This window comes from Bos indicus, chromosome 10 (genome assembly GCF_029378745.1).
Source record: "Bos indicus isolate NIAB-ARS_2022 breed Sahiwal x Tharparkar chromosome 10, NIAB-ARS_B.indTharparkar_mat_pri_1.0, whole genome shotgun sequence".
Lineage (NCBI taxonomy): Eukaryota > Metazoa > Chordata > Mammalia > Artiodactyla > Bovidae > Bos > Bos indicus.
The window spans coordinates 5,493,620-5,514,855 of record NC_091769.1 but is presented as its reverse complement, the minus strand read 5'-3'; the positions used below and the strand labels follow the sequence as shown (position 1 = coordinate 5,514,855).

The 21,236-nt window shown below is 48.4% G+C and overlaps 1 protein-coding gene across 4 annotated transcripts in view; it reads left to right on the top strand.

Moving 5' to 3' along the window:
* HRH2 (histamine receptor H2) overlaps window positions 1–9,998 on the top strand; it is a 50,034-nt gene extending 40,036 nt beyond the window's left edge. For 2 of the 4 annotated variants that reach the window (XM_070796842.1, XM_070796843.1), the window contains exon 3: window positions 9,358–9,998. In XM_070796842.1, the coding sequence (XP_070652943.1) occupies window positions 9,358–9,619 (262 nt within the window). In that variant the 3' untranslated portion in view covers window positions 9,620–9,998. Of the gene's footprint in view, window positions 1–7,339 lie in introns of all 4 variants that reach the window. The other 2 variants (XR_011568704.1, XM_070796844.1) reach the window with 2 other exon arrangements.
* Window positions 9,999–21,236: the final 11,238 nt, after the last annotated feature.

Genomic DNA, 21,236 nt, shown 5'->3' with positions numbered 1-21,236 from the left:
AGCTGAGACCATACCTTGGTCAGTTCAAAACACTCTCCAGGCAGAAAGCCTTCAGCAGTGCTCAGGTGCCTGTCAGCTCCAGCAAGGCCAAGCTGTTCTGGCCCCTGAAAACCTTCACTCCCCTCCACTGCAACTTCAGCTGACCTAGACTATTCCAAGTTCTCAGAGTACGACGCACGGCTTGTGCTGCCTCCCTGGGCCTTGAAAAACTACCCACCTTTCCAACACACCTGTTCAATTTTCACTCATTGCCCCAGACTCGATTCCAATGACACCTGCTCCACGACACCTCCCCGGATCCCCAGGGCCAGAAATGGCTGCTGTTCCAGACTGCCTGCCCATGCACACTTACTCACACTCTGATGCATACACTGCCATGCACACTCAGGCACTGGCATACATGCTCTTGGGTGCACACATGTGTATGTTCACACACACATACCCACTCACATCCTTGAGCACCTCGAGACCAGTGACCTTGCCCTGACCATCTCCGCATCTCTCATATTAGCTCTCCATCATATTGACTTGGTCTGGAAGGGATCAGAGTTGGGAGTCCACAGCTGTTGGTTCACATTTGAGCTTTGCTCCTGAGTAATCTGGGGGCATCACTTACTCGCCTGGAGCCCCAGTTTCCTAGTCTGTGAAACGGGACACCTGCACTTACCTTGGAGTGGCACTAACTAGAAAAAGGATGCCAAGCACCCCGCTCAGGACCTAGCACAGGCGCACTCAGTAAAGGCTCGCTTGTCAATCACTCACTTACTAATCATTCACCAGTACAACTCACGGATGCTGGCCATGTACCAGGCCGCCGGGGTTGCTAGAGTCACTACCAGCCCTTCCCTTGAGCTCCTATTCTGGTCCCAGGCTGTGGCCCACCAGCATTTAGGGGTGTATGTTCTGGGAGGTCTCTACTCAAGATCACTTTCAGGAGACTAAAGTACCCTGACCCTCACTATCCTTTCCGTTGTCACAGGAAAAAAACTAAAAAGGGATAATAGTTTGTGACTGTTGCTTATTATCTCAACTTAGTCCCAGGGAGTTCTGTGGGTGTCTTATCCGTAATGAAAATGAACACTGTTTTTGCCAAGCTCCTGCAGGAAGCCTTTGCCGAGCTTGCTCTTGATGTTTGAAGGACAGACAGAAAGCTCCATCTGTGGACTTAGTCTTGAGTGCCCACTAGCCTGTCCTGGCCCTCCACTCTTCAAAGCAGACTCTGTGTTTACTTGCAGAAAATTATGAGAATGCACTGAAAAAAAATCAGTTCTTTCATGGGCGAAGGGCGGAAGTTTGTTCGTTTCAGCCAAATATTGGGTAATACTGGTTGGTGATAGTAAACAGTTCAATGAAGATAACACTCGTGCGAGTGGGCTCTGGTAACTTGGCATCTGGGAATTTCCGCCTCAAAGCTTATTTTAAGACAACCAGAAATTAGGTCTCCTTGGAGAAGAGGGTCACCTCTGATTTTTGTAAAAGCACAGGGCAAGGAGTCAGACACATGGTTTGTAGCTGATTCCCAGGGTACTAGGGGATCACTTCCCCTTTGTAAGCTCCTCTACTTCCCTCTTCTCAAGAACGAGATAGGACTTCCCAGGGAGCTGACTCCCAGGATGTAGGTAGCCCGCCTGGGTGTGCCGGCTCTCCCAGGTGCTTGGGTGTGGGATAAGCAAGGGTCTGGGTTCTGGGGCCAGCCCAGCCTTCAGCACACAGTCCCTCAGTCACCAGCCCTTGCTGACCCTCAGGGCAAAGCAGCTAACAGCTATACCCATCGCAGGAAAGAGAAGAGGGAGAGGAGAAGAATCTTCTAGAACTCCTCAGCCTTTCCCTTCTCCCATCCCTTCTCCTGGCTTCCACAGCCTTCCCCTGGGACCACGCCCATTTCACAGATGAGATGAGCTTCAGCAGGAGGTGGAATTGTCCGAGACTGACAGCAGGGGAGTGAGGCAGCCTCAACCAGAATGCAGGACTCCAGCTTCCAGATCTCACATTTGGTCCCAGTCAGCCCAGCACAGGGCTGGTGTTCAGCAGGGATTGGCTGAAATGCTGCCTCTCGGTCCCGAGGCCCTGGCTTAGAGTGCTCTTCTGGGCTGGTAGTGGTGGGAAGGTAGAAACAAGACCAGCAGGAGACACCACCCAGAGGGCTACAGGCTGCCACGCAGCCAGGAGCAGTGCTGTGGCCCATTTGTGAAATCGGAAAGTCGGAAGACAGGAGCATCACCGTCTAAACTGAGAGTGATGGGCCTTTCGTTCATTAGTTCACACACACGACTGAATCCTGCTATAAACTTGGACACTGGGGTCGACGATGACAGATCCTACACCTGTCTGTGGTCTGGGAGGTAGGTAAACTGATCGTTAGCCCAAGGTTAGTGTCTCAGCAAAGGGGCTCCAGGAGGCAGGAAGGAATCAGTAACCTTGGGAGACCTCAGAGACAACTCCCCAGAGGAGGCTATGCCTGAACGGAAACTTGAATCACTCCAAAGTGCGCAGCAAGGAAGATAAAGGAATTTCAAACAATGACATGTATAAAGGGGCAAGTATTTATAAGAAATAGCAGATTCTCATATGGGTATGGTGGTTCTGTGTGATAATTTGTATTCTAAGAGGCAGAGGGTAATGGGAAAGGTCAATGACACTCATTGTCTGGAGTCCTCACAGTAGTCCTGTGAGCTTGCTACTATTAACATATTTCACAGATGAGGAAACCAAGGCTCAGAGCACGCCAGAGCAAGGCTTCTCACTGAAACTGAGTCCTGACCCCTGGTGGCTGAACATATTATAGTGCCTTCATGAGAAAAGATGGAGATTCAAAGGACTTTCCTTAGGAATGCTATTAGGACACTTAAATGCCTTTAGCAGAAATCCAGTTATAAGAGGCTGGGATTGGTGGAGCTTGGGAACTGGCTTAGAACTGAAGAGATCAAGAGTAGCTTAAAGCTGGACTCAGTCACTCAAATGTCATCATAAATTTGTCTTTCTCCAGCTTGCAACTAGTTTCATCCTAGCCTGCTTCATTTTCAGTTAAAGTCTCCCTGGGGTGCCACCAGAAGCTCCAGCTTTACATCTTGCCACCTTTTTACCCACCCTCCATGCAAAATATGCCCCTTTCCTCCTGTTCCAATGGAAAGTTTTAGGCTTAAGTTGTATTGGCTGGTTTGGGTCATATCTCTACCACTATACCCAGATCTGGAGCCAGGGCAATGCGTAAGAGGTAAATCTCACCTCACCCACATGGATAGAGTACGGGAAGTTTGGATCCCAATAAAGAATCCAGGTACCATTACCAAAAGAAGGGGAATTGATGAGGGGAAAGTAAAAATGAGATGTTTCCATAAGCTGGTACTGAATGGCAGATGCTCTGTTATGGGTTCTCCTGCTGCTGCTGCTGCTAAGTCATTTCAGTTGTGTCCGACTCTGTGTGACCCCATAGACGTCAGCCCACCAGGTTCTCCTGCCCCTGGGATTCTCCAGGCAAGAACACTGGAGTGGGTTGCCATTTCCTTCTCCAACCCCATTAATGTCTTCTAGTTTCAAGCGTCAGGGCAAAAATGGGCCATGAAGGAATATTAACCCTACTAGGGTCTCTAGACATGTGTAATGTAAGAACGTCTACATAGGATGGGAATCCAACTTCTCTGGCATGGATGGCAAGCTAAGTAAAGGCGGAAGGGCTCCATACCACCAGACGCTGTGAAGTTAAATACGCATGGCAACAATCTTTTATAAGAGGATAGAAATTCTATATGGTGAGGAGTAAACAGAAGGAGAAAAAAAGGCTGTTTAAAACAGGCAAAACATAAATAAAAGGACAGGAAATTTTAGAAAAGATGGGACAAATATAAAACACATAATCTCATTGAATAAATTAGTCAAAATCCATCAGTCATCATAGATAATATAGGTGGAGTAAGTTGTGCCAATTTTTAAAAAGTGAAGGTTGTCAGATATGATTTTTTAAATCCAAACAAATATTTTTACAAGACATAGACCTAAGGAAACAAGAATGTAGAACATATAAGGAAGGAAATATAAGATATACTAGGCAAATAGTAACCAAAAGAAATCTGGATAGCTGTATTAATATCAAAGTGAACTGTAAGCAAAAAGGGTTACTAAACATAAAGATGGTCACCACCTTTTGAAAAAAGATGCAGTTCACTAGAAGGATAAGAATTCTAGACATGTATATATCAAATAAATTTGCTTCAAAAGGCAAAATTGACAGAACTATAAAGAGAGATTAATCATTAACATGAACAATATTAAGAATGAAAGGGAGATACCATTATAGATTTTGCAAAGATTAAGAAAGATAATGAAGTGAAGTCACTCAGTCATGTCCGACTCTTTGCGACCCTATAGACTGTAGCCTACCAGGCTCCTCTGTCCATGGGATTTTCCAGGCAAGAGTACTGGAGTGGATTGCCATTGCCTTCTCCAGAGGATCTTCCTGACCCAGGGATCGAACCCAGGTCTCCCGCATTGTAGGCAGATGCTTTACTGTCTGAGCCACCAGGGAAGCCTAAGAAAGATAATAAGAACCCCTGATTAATTTTATGCCCCAAACAAGGGAAAACTCAGATGCAGTGAACAAATTCCTAGCAAAACAGAATTTGCCAGAACTGACTTGGAAAGAAATAGAGAACGTGAATGATCCTATAACCTTTAAAAATAAAGTGAATGAAACATGAGTAGTTCTTGGTTTTGCTAAGGAGTTCCACCAAACACTCGAGGAACAGACCATTCCGGTGCTGCTCAGACTCTTCAGAGGGGAGAAAAGAGGAAACTCTCCTGTTCATTTAATGAGACCAGCAGAGTGTAAACTGAAAAACAAGTCTGTGAGGGAAGATCATAAAAATGAGAAACAACTCAGATGTCCATCAAAAGGTGAACAGATAAATAAATTGGAGTATCTTCCCATGCTGGAATACCTTATGACAGTGAAAATGAACTACAGGTCCACGTGTCAACACAGCTCAATCTCAAAAATATAATGTTAAACAACAACTTAAAAAAAAGGTAGTACATAAAAAAAAATACCCTAAAACATGATTCCATTTGTATAAAAGTAAAACACTGGCAGAACAACACAGAGTATTATTTACCAATACACACATATTTGCTGAAACAAGTCAGAGGCTGGTAAATTCTGTTACTTAACCTGAGAGGTGGTTACGCTGGCATGCATTTTAATATTTTAAGCCACACATCTGTGTTTTTTATATAATCTCTTTGATGTATTTTATTTAAAAATATTTAAGGACAGAATCACCATGTAGCAAAAAGATCTAGCTGAGTAGACGAGTTATTTGAGATGTTTGTCTTCTTCTTTTTGTTAGCCTCTATGTTCTGAATCTTTTACTATGAACATGTGATACTTCACAATCACATTATTTTAAGGGATTTGTAAGCCTTTTAGGAGAAGGCAGGTAATTGCATAGCCTAGAGCTATCCTGTCTTCCATAATTTCACTAATCTCAGTGAAAGTCATTTTATCACACTTCAGGCTCCATCTGGTATGTTAATCCAAGGTTAGATCCCTGCCTGCTTGGTCAAATATGTACCCTGCTGGCATGGAGAAGAACTGGAGCCTCTGAAATGCCAGGGATGTGACCTTGACGTCCAGGTGAGAGTGGGGCTGGCCAGACCTGTGGCGAGAGGCTGGGTCACGTGAGGCCTCCAGCACTGGCTAAGCCAGGTCACGCCAGGCACTGAGGGAGGCTCGGGTGTCGGCTGAGTCCCTGTCCACAACGTCTTACAGAGTCACAGCCGTATCTACAGCGTCACTCTGAAGGACTGTAAGAAGAGCAATGATGCTCTTCTTTCTCTCTCTGGGGAAGGCAGTGAGTATGATTCCTCTGGTGGCCAGAATCCCTTAACAGATCATGGCTAGAGCAGAGGCCAGGCACGAGCTTCTGTAAGACATCCAGAGAGGACCTGATCTCAGGACCAAGCGAAGGCTAGCTCCCAGCTTGACACTGGACGCGGACAGCCACTGTTCCAGCAGCCTAGGCAGGGAAGCACGAAGCTAGGTGGCAGCCGCTGCCTTAGACAGAGCTGAAGCCAGATTTTGCCTGCCCTGGAGCTGCAGAGACCCAGGCAGAGTCTCCAGGGGCCATGGGTGAGCCAGGGTGGGCCAGGACTTGCAAGGACACCGCCGGAACCACAGCTGCTGGCAGATCCCCTTCCCTGTGCAGCCCACGGTCCTCTCCCAACTGTATTATGTGCACCTAAGATCTCCACACCCCTGGCTGTTTTCACCAAAATAGATTGATAGGACTTTATATTATCACCACAGATGGAAACGCAGTATCACTTGTGGGAAACGGAAGTACTTGTGCACACAGAAACAATGACACAAGACAATGCCCCCCCAAGTCTGTCCAGATTTCACTTCCTGATTAAAGCTCTGAGCCTGCCCTCGCTCCGGGTTATAAAGGTAGACCTGCATGCTGGGTGCTGAAAAACAGGCCCGCCGTGTGGAGCCATTCTCTCTTGACCTCAGACGGCTCGAGATAAAAACGATAAAGGAATTCTTACTCACTGAATGTGGTGGAAGGAAAAAGCAGGTCAGCTGTCCACACTGCAGCACGCAACAGGCAAAAGACTTTTGTATACCTGGAGGTGGGGGACATCCTTTCTGAAAATGTACATCAAACACTTTGTTAAAACCTTTCCTCCCAAGTGTTTGGCTAACTTTCCTTCAGTGACCTTCAATCAGCTTGACTCAGCAGATATTAACTGAGGGCCTACTATGTGCTGGCCGCTTAGTAGGGGTTTGAAAGGCAAGCGCCTGTCCTTCAAGGACCACACGTTCTAATGGGGAGGCAGATGTATTCACAACCGGTTTTAATGCAAGGCTGAATAAGTCTTTGTGTCTTCTCCCAGCCTCCCCCCACTCATGCAAAACAGGATGTAGGTGTTCAGGAATCATTTTATTCAGACACAGAAATAGCAAACATTCATTGGGTTCAAACTATGAGCCAGGCAATGTATGGGATACTTATAGACATATTTTATAACACTTAATTCTTGCAAGGATTGGAAAGGTGGTTATCTTTACTTCTGCTTACAGGGGTTAGGTAACTTGACCAAGGGTACACAGCATCTTAGAAGCCAACTTGGGAGTTGAAAGCCAGTCTCCTGAATGTTCCTCCGTGTTGGAAGCCCTGTTGACGTGGGAGGTCCCACTGCTCCCCCCCACCAAATTCTGTCCCATCTCACCCTCCCCTCCCCAGGGCCCAGCTGAGAAGAAGCAAAGGCCAGAGGCCGGGTCTGGCCCACTGGCCTTGCTGTGGCACTCACCTCAGCCCACCGTGTGCTTGTATCGCCCTAGGAATCCAGCACGGTCCAGCACGGGGTGCTCCAGCAACCTTCTCAGCTGCTGCAAGAGCCTTTGGGCGCTTAGGTTCCTCCAGAGACACGAGGGAGGCCCCTGGGGGGAGCAGCCAGGGGCGCCACTGTCAGAGGAGCCGCCAACAGCACCCGCCCAGGAATCGGTGAGGACGCTGCCCTCCTAGACGGTGTAGCCCCGGCCCCAGGATGCTGACGATAACTGCTCCCCAGCACCAGGATTTGACTCCCGGAGCCACTAAGGACCCCAAAGCCCCACAAACCACAGAGGACATACCCCAGCTCCAGTCTGGGGACTCCCAGAGCACCCGGCAGGTGGGTGCTGGGGTCCTCTGGGCTGGAATGGAGCTGGCCCGCCCTACACTGGGACTTCCCTGGGTCCAGGTCTGCCGAATGCCACAGGTACAAAGCTCACGTTGGTGCTGGCCCCGAGTCACCAGCAGAGATGGCGGGACTTCTGAGGACCTGTGTGTGTGCAGAAACACGGGTACCATCTGGGCACCGCAGAGGGTGTTGCCATCCCAGCGCTCTGCAGGATGCAGGGAGGGAAGGGAAGGGAAGGGAATGGCGTCGGTCTTCAGTGAACACCTTCTGTGTGCCCGGTGCTTCCCCGGAGTCGGCTCACTTCGTACGCGCGGCAGGGATCTGGGGTAGAGACAGGCTCAGAGAAGTGTGGGGCCGCTCAGCTAGAAGGTGCGTCTCGCACAGGACACTTGAGAATTGCTGTGGAAGGAGGGAACAAACAGACGAACAGGAGGATGGATAGAAATCCAGGCCTCCAGCCCATGCTCTTCGACGGGACCCTACCCTGCCTCTGCAGAGAGGCCTCGGTACTTCCTTGACTCAGCCGACCCTCCCGCAAGCCAGGCTCAGATCCGGAGCCTGGGGGGGCGCCCTTCATGCTGCAGTTCTGTCTCTCTCTGGTGCTTTCCATCAAGAAGGAGTGGCGTGGAGCAGATTTGCTGGGGAAAACGTGAGGGGCTACGAGGAGGGTCAGGTTGCGGGAGGGGGACCCAACAGGCTCGAGTCAGGAAGTTGGCCCCGGCGCGCCCTCTGCTGGAGGCGGGGGGACCTGCGGCGGCCTCCTCCTTGGACCAGCCCCTTACTCACTCTGCCCCGGGGGGCACCGCTCCCCTTTCCTACTTTCAGGGTTGTTGAAGAGACCCAAGGAGGTGGAGGAGATGAGGGTGTCCATGGGCTCCCCGCATGACCACTGCCCCTCCCCGAGCCCCCTCTTCCCCTGGTTGCAAGACCCCCTCCTGGAGTACCCCTCCCCACCCACTCATGCCTTTTCAGTCCCCCTCCCCAGTCTTCACACGTGGCCATTGCCCAAGGCTCAGTCCTGAGCCTTTGCCCCTCACTGCCATTCCTCACTCTCTGTGGCCTCATCAGCACTGCCGAAGCTACCAGGAAGCTTAGCTCGAAAATTCCTCCAGGTTCCTGCTGGAAGCTCTCGCTGTTTCTCAGCCTCACCTGGAGCATGTCCGCCTCTGCACCTTGACCTTTGCCCTGCATTTGCTCCTGCCCCAGGGTCCCCCTCCTTAGACAGAAACCCTACCATTGATTTCAAAGGTCCGTCTTGGCCCCACCCTCCTCTTGGCTCCTCAGGCTCCACGCTCTCGATGGACTTAGCTCCCACGTGTTTCCACCTGGTTCTCTCACCTGCCCGGCCCTCACTTGGTCCCGCTGCCATCCCCTCCATCAGGAAAATGGGAAAGCTTGCCGCATTCCCCACTGGCCCACCCCTCCCCGACCACTCCCTGTCCTCCAGCCAGAGAGGGCTGAGCAAAACGCATCGGCGCGGAGAAAGCCAGCCCGCAGGCCCCGCGCAGTGGGCCCTGATGTGCCCTCCAGCCTCCTCCTTCCCCGACCCTGGCTTCTACCTCTTCACCCCAGCCCCACCGGCCTTCTCCTTTGGGTTTATTTATCTCGCGGCTCCTTCCAGCTGCGCCTCGCACAGAGCTGTTTCCATCACTTGAAAAGCTGCTCTTGTCCTTTCAGCCACGGGATCTCAGCTGAAACGTCACTTTTCAGGGAGTCTTCCGGAGTCTTCCTTGACTGTCCCTATTGGGTCTGCCTCCCACCCACACCCCTGGAACTGTCCTCGGAAGCCATGGGCATGTCTGTCATGCCTGTGTGGTCCCCTGACCCTTGTCTGTCAGTGACTCCTGCCTGTCTGTTGACCATTGTGTGTCTAGCTCCTCGGAGACTGTTTGGCCCACCTAGTGGGAGCTTTAAGCAATTTATCTGCCAATACACCTGAAGGCATGATTTGCCCCAGTGTTCCCCAGAGATGCTCAATCTGTTGGCTGGATTCCCTTGGAAATCTCAGAATCCCTCTTTTGGAAGTTTTCCCAGGAATCTGAGACAGGTGGGTTTCTATGTTATGGCCCAGGAAGATGGAGCATAAGACGGGTCTGGCTGATTACAGACTCAGCTGGTCAGGGCTGATGTCAGGGTGCCTATGTGCCACCTGCCACTGCAGACCTTTCTCTGAGCTGCCCTACCCTCCTGGAGACCCCCGCATCCCCTGCTGGCTGCAGAAGTGGGGCGTGTGCTGCCCAGAGGAGAAGCATCTGCACTGTGCCCCCAAATCCACATTTTGTGTTATCATGATGTTCCAATAAAGCTATCAAAACAGATGCTGCCTTGTGGTTTTATTTTTTAACTTCCTGGTGAGGAAATACTCCCCAAACTTCATCATACAGTGTGTCTTGATTTAGAAAAAGAATTATGATAAAATGTTGGGGTAGAAGCCAACTGAGAAATTGCCTTGAAAGGTAAAAGAGTCCTCAGGAAAGGAGGTCTTATCTTGAAACATCGTGTTGGAAATGAAGGACAGATCAGATCAGATCAGTCGCTCAGTCATGTCCGACTCTTTGCGACCCCATGAATCCAGGCCTCCCTGTCCATTACCAGCTCCCGGAGTTCACTCAGACTCACGTCCATCAAGTCAGTGATGCCATCCAGCCATCTCATCCTCTGTCATCCCCTTCTCCTCCTGCCCCCAATCCCTCCCAGCATCAGAGTCTTTTCCAATGAGTCAACTCTTCGCATGAGGTGGCCAAAGTACTGGAGTTTCTGCTTTAGCATCATTCCTTCCAAAGAAATCCCAGGGCTGATCTCCTTCAGAATGGACTGGTTGCATCTCCTTGCAGTCCAAGGGACTCTCAAGAGTCTTCTCCAACACCACAGTTCAAAAGCATCAATTCTTCGGCGCTCAGCCTTCTTCACAGTCCAACTCTCACATCCATACATGACCACAGGAAAAACCATAGCCTTGACTAGACGAAACTTTGTTGGCAAAGTAATGTCTCTGCTTTTGAATATACTATCTAGGTTGGTCATAACTTTCCTTCCAAGGAGTAAGCATCTTTTAATTTCATGGCTGCAGTCACCATCTGCAGTGATTTTGGAGCCCAGAAAAATAAAGTCTGACACTGTTTCCACTGTTTCCCCATCTATTTCCCATGAAGTGATGGGACCGGATGCCATGGTCTTCGTTTTCTGAATGTTGAGCTTTAAGCCAACTTTTTCACTCTCCACTTTCACTTTCATCAAGAGGCTTTTTAGTTCCTCTTCACTTTCTGCCATAAGGGTGGTGTCATCTGCATATCTGAGGTTATTGATATTTCTCCCGGCAATCTTGATTCCAGCTTGTGTTTCTTCCAGTCCAGCATTTCTCATGATGTACTCTGCATATAAGTTAAATAAACAGGGTGACAATATACAGCCTTGACGTACTCCTTTTCCTATTTGGAACCAGTCTGTTGTTCCATGTCTAGTTCTAACTGTTGCTTCCTGACCTGCATACAGATTTCTTAAGAGGCAGATCAGGTGGTCTGGTATTCCCATCTCTTTCAGAATTTTCCACAGTTTATTGTGATCCACACAGTCAAAGGCTTTGGCATAGTCAATAAAGCAGAAATAGATGCTTTTCTGGAACTCTCTTGCTTTTTCCATGATCCAGCGGATGTTGGCAATTTGATCTCTGGCTCCTCTGCCTTTTCTAAAATCAGCTTGAACATCAGGAAGTTCACGGTTCACATATTGCTGAAGCCTAGCTTGGAGAATTTTGAGCATTACTTTACTAGTGTGTGAGATGAGTGCAATTGTGTGGTAGTTTGAGCATTCTTTGGCATTGCTTTTCTTTGGGATTGGAATGAAAACTGACCTTTTCCAGTCCTGGCCACTGCTGAGTTTTCCAAATTTGCTGGCATATTGAGTGCAGCACTTTCACAGCATCATCTTTCAGGATTTGGAATAGCTCAACTGGAATTCCATCACCTCCACTAGTTTTGTTCGTAGTGATGCTTTCTAAGGTCCACTTGACTTCACATTCCAGTATGTCTGGCTCTAGGTCAGTGATCACACCATCGTGATTATCTGGGTCATGAAGATCTTCTTTGTACAGTTCTTCTGCGTATTCTTGCCATCTTTTCTTAATATCTTCTGCTTCTGTTAGGTCCATACCATTTCTGTCCTTTATTGAGCCCATCTTTGCATGAAATGTTCCTTTGGTATCTCTGATTTTCTTGAAGAGATCCCTAGTCTTTCCCATTCTGTTGTTTTCCTCTATTTCTTTGCATTGATCGCTGAAGAAGGCTTTCTGAAGGACAGGCTGGTCAGAAGTTCAGATCTTCATCTGACTCACCTGGTGAGCCAGGTACGTGGTAGGCACTCGATCAGTGTTTGCAGAAGGGAATATTTCTGAAATTGTCAGATTCGGTGATGCCTTTGTTAGGTGGGAGAGAAAGACATCTTTAAAATGGAAAACCTGTCAATCAAAGAAGTCTTCTGCAGTGGAGAGTAAGTGAAGTGCAAGCGAAAAACCAGGTAAAGGATTCTATGCAAGGAATGATTCCCAAAGGCACTCATGAAAGGGCTTGGAAAAGGGAGGGAGGGAGCTGACCAGAGTCCAGGTCACCGTTGGAAAAGCGGTGTCAGCACTGAGTAGTGTTCCCTGGGGTGGAAGGAGGAGGCTGTGAAATCCTGAACCTCGGGGGCCTCGCAGAAAGACACACCAAGACATACCTTGATGAATTCCCACAGGAAGCAGAGAAGAAATCGTTTGAGTCATCACAATCAAAGCTTACAGGAGCTGATCTGCCTGAAATGGATTTTCATATATTTCAGAGCAGAGAAGACAAAGTGTGTTAAGGGGTCCTTGGGGAAGATGAAAGTAGCAGACCGAGGCAGTCACTAGATAATGTCAAACAGTTCTATGTAGGCGGTATAAAAAGAGTGAGGAGGTGTCTGCTGAAGGAAAACTCTGTGTGCTGAATATCGGGGCACTTTATAGAAGTCCAGCCAGGGCCAGAAGCCTGGGGACCACAGTTTCCAGAATCTCACCCCAACAGGTTCAGATTCCACCAATAGGAAGTGGAGGAGAAGCAAAACCACTGTTGCTAAGCAGGCCAAGGAGGGAGGGACAGGAGGAGAGGAAGGAGGCGCTGGAAGGCTTGAACACAGCTGCGGGTCATGGAGCAGAGCGGTTCCAGATGGAGCTGCATCCAGGAACATTGCCTCATCCTGTGAGTAGTGGGAAGGCTTCGAAAGGCCTGCATCGAGAGGGAGCTGATGAGATCTGTGTTACAAAAGAGATCTTTCAGAGTCCAGCTTGGGAAGGGGTGAAGGCAGAGTGAGCAAGGGCAGCCCCACTTTGGGGGTGGGGAGAGGAGGGGTCGACAGTCACATCAGATCTACCCCAGACCCTAGAGCAGACTTCAGGCTCCAGGCCGGGTACCCGAAGGAACCAGACCCTTCCCGCCCTCCGGAGAGATGGGCTGATGCCTAAACATTGCCAGGAATCAGAGAAGGAATGGGACATGAAGGCCAGGGCTGGGGTCACCCAGAGAGGAAAATGTGTGTGTCTATAGTGTGGAAAGATGTGGACCAAGGCAGCTGTGAACTTCTAAGGGGAAACATTCCTGGTGCACACGCAACTGCGTTTAAACTCGGGTTAGACACGCAGTAGGCGGTAGACCGCTCAGAGTCCTTGCCTGTGTGCTTAGCCGTGGCCGACTCTTTGCAATCTTTTGGACTACGCCCGCCAGGCTCCTCAGTCCATGGAGTTTTCCAGGCAGGAATACCAGAGTGGGTTGCCATTTCCTTCTGCAGGGGATCTTTCCAACCCAGGGATCGAACCCGCCTCTCCTGTGTCTCCTGCATTGCAAGCAGGTTCTTTCCCCGCTGAGCCATCGGGGAAGGGCAGATACAGGGCACCCTTTTGGCACCCCACCTCAGCTAGGCCACTAGCGGATGACACTTGGCTGTTCAGGCTCCAGCTGGAGTTTGGGGGAGAGTTTATCATCTTCATTGTCCATTTGAGGGGGCTCTTTCCAGGCCCCGCAAGCAGGGAATGACAGCTTAGGACACCCTTCTCCCACCACGGTTCCCAAATCCCACCAGAATTCTAAGAATGCCAGTGATAATTTAAGAGCCCTTAACAGTCACCAGGAGCCAGCAGGACAACTGGGGAAAGGCACTCTCTGTGCGCTAGCAGCCCTCCGGGGCTCATAATTTTGTTATTGCGAACAGCATTTTGCAGATGTTGACGCCAGGGCCCCAGCCTCTCCACTCAGGGTCGTGGAGAACAGAGTGTTTCTCAGGCCCCAAGATGCCACTGAGTGAGCCATTGCACTGGCCTGGCTGGCCCTTGGCCCTTACTCCCTGGGGCTTTGCCAAGACATTGGTGGGCCTGGCAGGATTCCCAAGGAAATAGGGCCCCAGAGGACATGCCTTTTGAGCTGCACATTTCCCAAATCAACCATCCTTCACATTCAACTGAACTTTTAGAAGCCTTATCATGCACCCAGACATTAGGTCAGCCCCTCCACAGAGCCGGTCTTTCCACTGGACACAGGCGGAGGGTAGCATCCCCACCACCTGGGGCCTGAAGAGAGACAGGGTGCCCCCCAAGTTACAAATCCGAGTGAAATAGCTGGGTTTCCAACCCAGACCCCCTTGTCTCCTGAGTCCAGACCTTTTTTTTTTTTTTAACCATTCATATTATGAAATTTATACGTAAGGATTAAGCGATAACCAGATATAGCCTCTTTTCAAAATTGTGACATTCCAGGAAAAGCCAGAGTTCCTTGGACCACCTCTCCCCAGCCCTGAGCAATTTCCAAGGCAACCACTGCTACAAAGTTTGCCGTATGGTGTTTGGGTCAATTTTGTTTGGTTTTCAACATAAAAGTTATATTGTACCTCAGGGACTGAACTCAATAATCTGTCTTCAAGATTCAACTACATTAGCACATAAAGGGGCCTCCTTATTTATTTTGTCTCATGGTATTGTTACACACAGTTCATTTAGCTGTTCCCCCTAGCCATGGACATCTGAATCATTTCTAGTTTCTGTTTAAATAATAACACGCTTTTCCATTAAAGGTTATTATAGCATATTGAATATAGCTCCCTGTGCTATACAGTAGACCCCTGTTGTTTACCTGTCGTTTATACGGTAGCTTGTATCTGTTCATCTCAAACTCCTAATTCATCCCTCCCCTGACCCGTTCCCCTTTGGTAATCATAAATTTGTTTCCTATGTCTGTGAGTCTGTTTCTGTCTTATAAATAAGCTCTTCTGAATCACTTTGGTATATACCTGAAACTAACACATTATTGTAAGTTAACTATACTTCAATTTAAAAAATAACAATGTGCTGATAATCCGAAACAATGCTTCCTCGTGTACACCTGCAAGTGGATTTGTGTGTATGTGTGTGTGTGTCTGTCTGTCTGTGTTTGTGTCTGTGTGTGTCTGTGCACATGTGTTTAGCACACCTACAAGTATAACTGTGGATATGTGTTGCTAAGTAGTCCTCCAGAGAGGCATGGCTCATTCAAGCTCCACCAGAAGCACGAGGCAGGGCTTGACTCCTCACAGCTCCATCATCCACTTGTGCCTTTTCTACCATACCCTGTGGGGTATCCTTCACCCCCAGGAAGTCACAATAGTCCTAGAGATGCCTTACCTCCAGTCAGGGCAAGCAGAGGCTCCCTTGGCTCACCCTGGGTTTCCCACGAGGTTTCCCAAGCCTCGTGTTCCTCCTTGGGCTCTCTGTTGAGGACAGCAAACTTGCCCAAGTCACATCACTGGTGAAAGACTGTATCATTTCACAAGAGCCACAGTAGTGCTGCATAACAAATGTCCACAAACACGCTCAGCAGACGACAGTAACATTTATGTAGCTCGGAAATCTGTAGGCTGGCTAATGGAGGACAGGCTCTGCTACGGGGGCTCATCTTAGCTCCACAAGTCTCTTATCCTCTCCTGGGACCGAATGCCCATCCAGGTGTTCTCTTCTTGCAGAAATGGCAGGGACCTGAGAGAGCAAGCCCAGTAGCACGAGTGTATTTCAGGTTCCTGAGTATTGTGCCTGCAAACACACTGTTAGCCAAAGTCAGTCGCATGGCCCAGGCAAAGATGGAGTGAGTATATCTACCCCTTCTGTGGAATTGAGGTGGAGAGAGGGATGAATGTTACAGGATGACCATTTAATCCACTACAGTGGCCAAGCCTGGATAGGAACCAAAGGCTGCCTGACTCTGGAGCTCAGCATCTTCAGGATGGAGGAGACCTGGGTCTCCCAACTACTGGCAACTCCCTAGAGCTCTCTGCACCTCACACACCACAGTATTGTAGTTGCTTCCATTTCCAGTACCCCACACACCCTGTGCCCATTCTCTATCCTGTCCTACAGCGAGGTCTCCAAGACTCAAATCTGGGCGCTAGCTGAAGATCCTTCTGTGCTCCACCACCACCATTTTCCCGCCCCCTCAAATTATCAGCACTTGGGCAGGGCATTCAGGGTCACATTATGGTCTGGCTCTGCCTAAAGTTCCAGGCTCACCTCATACCTCTCTCCCTTTGCTCATCCTGCCCACCCAGCCCAAGGGCCTAACCTCTTATACAGTCTCATTCTATGGCTATGTCCCCTGCAGAATGTCCTTCCCAATCTTCAGAATTCCTCTTAGCCATTCTTGCAATCTCAGCTTGGGCCTCACCTCCATTTCAAAACTATCCCTGCCCCTTCCTAGAAGAGCTAATCACTTTCTCCTAGGTGCTCACTCTGTCAGAGGACACATCTCTCTTATCCCAGGGGTTCCCAGACTCAGATGCTCTCAGGGACCATCAAAGTTCACTGGTGGAAAAAAACAGAAAAGGACACACTGGTAGTTTTTGAATAATATCCCTGCAGTTGATTTATGCCCCTGCCATACTAATTTTGTGTGCATATATATTCAGATTACCAAGGGGCTGCAGCAACTCTGTGCACAGTGATGTAACTTGATGGGGATGTGGAGCCAGAGCCTATTTTTTTAGGAGAAGCCATAATCTGGATTTCTATTAGTAATTTTTATTCATTTTAATGCATTAATTCATTTTAATTAATTCATTTTAATGAATTAACATGTTAAAGATCTCAGAAAAGTGATGGGCATGTAATAAGTTTTGTAGAAGTATTAGAATAAATGGGTGAAGAGACAGATCATAATAGAAAGACAGATAAATTAATAATGATAATAGAAAAATAACTTAGATAATATATAGATCTTTGAAAAGATGGCAAAAAATTTTTTAAACAACACTGTACGGATGAAATCAAGCCTTTTCATAGGACACATCTGACCAGACGCCCAGTTCTCGGACTCAGGTCAGGAGAAGTGCCCTGTTTCTTTGTTGCAACCCTTGGAGGACAGAGTGGGGGCATGGCATGTGGCTTCCCCTTCAGAGCAGACCCCCCTGAGGATGCCCCCCACTGCCCACACTCCCAGCCTCCCTGTGACCCTTCTGCCTGTGGCTGAGGTGGACAGAGCAGGAGAGAGCAGAGAAGACTCTTGGCGAGAACGTGAATTGCTTCTGTCTTGAAAAAAGCTTTCTCTTCAGTGCTCAAAAGATCCAAAGAGCCTCCTGGTCCTCCAAAAGGGTCTTCACGGTGCCTACTCCTCGCTTCTCCGTGGTCAGCACCGTGGATCAGGCCTTGCTGCAGCTTTCTTGGGCTCCTTACTAGCTCTCTACTTCCCATTCTCCCCTCCTCTAATATGTCTGGCACCTCACTACACCCTCAAAGGGGGAGTAGCTCACGGTCTCGGTCTGGCTTTGAAATCTGATTCTGTGTGAACACTTTACCTCCTTGCACACTAGTTTCTTCCCCATAAAATGGGGGTAATTTCAGTATCTCCCAGGGTTGTTGGAGATCAGGCTCGCAAGGTGCTTCGAACCATGCAATAAAAGAACTTAGAAATGAGGACATGCTTGATAAATGTCAACCATTGTTATTGCTGAAAGGCAAATCATGCTAAGCACTCTTGTACTTAAATGTCTTTGGGGCCTTCATCACCTGTGGATACAGACCAGGCTCCCTGGCTCGGCTCTCACAGCCTCGCCTGATCTAGGCCACGTTGTCCCCTGGTGCTCCCACGTGGACAGAGGTTCCAGTCTTGAGATACACACACACCCTACTCTGAATGGCTGTGCGTTGTTGCTTTGTCAGTTCTGAGTCTTCTAAATACTGAGACCTGGCAAACGATCCCTTCCCCAAAGTTGGGGAAATCTACCACCACCCTTGGAGCTTAGCCCAGGATGTGAGACTGACTCAGGGCTGCCCTAGGCATCCAATATCTCACAGAGATTTAGGGATGGAGAACATGCTGAGCTTACTCTGAAGCCTTGTCCCAGGGACTCTGCGTGCATCTGAAGGTGGGCTGAGCCAGGCAGGGCTGAGAGTGATACACGCAGTCCTCTCTGGCCATCACTTTCTCACCCATGAGACCTCAGTGCTGCAGACCTTTCCTCTATGTTCTCTCTAACCTGCACAGCCTTTCCAAGAGAAGGCCATTATCGTTCACTGAGTCCCCTTGTTTTTGTTGAGCACCTGGATGACTCTGAAAACTTTTATTTGAAAATGATAGGAGAAGGATCTGGAGTCCCTGAAGCATGGTCTGGGGTAGCAAATGGTGTGGGGGAGGGATGGGAAAAGAGGAAAGAGAGGAGAGGCACCAAGGTGGAGACCACGCACATTTTCAAAAGGACACGTCAGTGAAAAGGGAAAGCCCAGCGTGCAGGTTACTTTTGTGAGCATTGATGTGAAGCAACTCCTTCTGCACAATTCCTCTGACAACAAGATCTCCAGAAGAGTCCACTGTCCTCGTGCATATTTCAGTACATATGGCTCCTGGGGGGCATCCAGGAAGGGGTAGCCAGGTCCGTGTAGAAGATAACAGAAGGGACCCCAGAGGGTGTAGGTGCCCACAGGCAGAGAACGCCGTGAGGACCTGAGAACCAGAGCCCTTTGGGAAGTCACCAGAGTCGGGGGAAGACTGTGGACTTCCTAGAGAGAAAGGAATGAGTGGGGTCAAACCAACCTTGTCCAGATCTCAAGCAACTGGGGAGCCTCAGATGTCATTTTGGTTCTAGAGTATTCATAAAACCTACCTTGTAGATTTAAGAGATATGATTCATAAAAGCATCTAATGGATACATGGAGACACAAGTGTTTGAAGCGCTCTTTCCTCATGGTTACATCCTGCAGAGAATGGAGGGCCTCACAGCACCAGAAACAATGTAACCGGAGTTTCCAATGTGAAGAGCAGGCCTCATACAGCATAAAATACTAAAGCACCAGATGGATCTAAGCAGGTGTTTCAAATGGTCTGAAAAAGTTTAGACTCACATTACATGTGAGTAGAGAGGGGAGGGTCCCCTCAGTTCTTGGAGTCTGTCTCCCCAGAAACAGGTTACTAAACATAGACTTAGACCAAGTTGAACTCTGGTTTGAACCAGGCAGGCAGGGTAGGGAGCTCTGAAATATCATGGAAACAAGCCACAAATATGTCCCCTCAGATATCCAGACATTCTTTCCTCTTAAATGGCAAAATGTGCATTGACTCCTATACTTGCAACAAAGTAAATGATTTTTGGAATTAAAAAAAAAAAAACAAAAAAAACCTCTTTCTGTGCTAATTCTTCTCCAGGTCTTTATTTTTTTTAATTGAGATATGGCTCATATACCATAAAATTTACCCTTTAAAAATATATAATTCAGTTGAGACAGTACCATTGACATGTACACACTACCATGTGTAAAATAGATACTTAGCAGTAAGCTGCTATTGGAGAAGGAAATGGCACCCCACTCCAGTGTTCTTGCCTGAAGAATCCCAGGGACGGGGAAGCCTGGTGGGCTGCCGTCGATGGGGTCGCACACAGTTGGACACGACTGAAGTGACTTAGCAGCAGCAGCAAGCTGTTATATCACACAGGAAGACCAGCCCAGCCCTCTGGGACGACTTAGAGGGGTGGAATGGGGGTTTGGGAGGGAGGCTTAAGAGGAAGGGGAGATGATAGGTAGATAGATACTCGTGGCTGGGCTTCCCCAGTGGCTCAGTGGTAAAGAATCCGTCTGCAATGCAGAAGACCTGGGTTAGATCCCTGGGTTGGGAAGATCCATGGAGGAGGACATGGCAACCCACTCCACTATTCTTGCCTGGAGGATCCCATGGACAGAGGAGCCTGGTGGGCTACAGTCCATGAAGCTGCAAAGAGTTGGACACGACTGAAGCGACTGAGCATGCACGCACATACTTAGGGCTGATTCAATATTGTTGTACAACAGAAGCTAACACAGTATTGTAAAGCAATTATCCTCCAATTAAAAATTTTAAAATATGTATACAATTCAGTACTTTGTAATATATTCACAGCGTTGTGCAGCCATCACCACTGTCTAAAGAAATCCCATGCCCACTGGAGGTCACCCGCCTAGCTCTGACAACCACTAATCTTTCTCTTTTCCATGGATTTGCCTTTTCGGTACATTTTGCCACACGTACATTACAGTCAGAGAGCAGTGGAATCCACAGTGATGTCTGCTGAAATTCAGAACCTCAGTCATTTCTGCTGGTTACCAATAAAAATCATGCTGCTTACCAATGAAAATCACGCTGCTTACCAATGAAAATCATGCTGCTTACCAATAAAATATATATGATGTAAAATTGAAACTCTTTGCTATATGTCCCACTCAGCTATCTGATTTGGATACTCTCCAAAGGAACTTAAGGAAGTTAAGTTCCTGACCACACACACACACACAAAAGGAAATGTTTTGCTGAATATTTTCAGAACTGACTCCACTGGGATCATGGACATTAACAAGTAAGTGATTTTCTTTCTATATGTAGTTTTTACTCACAGAAAAATCAGTTTTCCGCTGATCCATCTGTATAAATGTGGAACAGAGATTGAAAGACATGGATTTAAAGGAGTACCAAACTACTTCTCTGCCTGGTGTGCTGCTGCTGCTGCTGCTAAGTCACTTCAGTAGTGTCCGACTCTGTGCGACCCCATAGATGGCAGCCCAACAGGCTCCCCCGTCCCTGGGATTCTCCAGGCAAGAACACTGGAGTGGGTTGCCATTTCCTTCTCCAATGCTTGAAAGTGAAAAGTGAAAGTGAAGTCGCTCAGTCCTGTCCGACTCTTAGCGACCCCATGGACTGCAGCCTACCAGTCTCCTCCATCCATGGGATTTTCCAGGCAAGAGTACTGGAGTTGGGTGCCATTGCCTTCTTTGCTGCCTGGTGTGGATCACAACAAACTGTGGAAAATCCTTAAAGAGATGGGAATACCAGACCACCTGACCTGCCTCCTGAGAAATGTGTATGAAGGTCAAGAAGCAACAGTTAGAACTGGACATGGAATAGCAGACTGGTTCAAAATTGGAAAAGGGATACGTCAAGGTGGTATATTGTTACCCTGCTTATTTAACTTATATGCTGAGTACATCATGTGAAATGTCAGGCTGGATGAAGCACAAGCTGGAATCAACATTGCTGGGAGAAATATCAATAACCTCAGATACACAGATGACA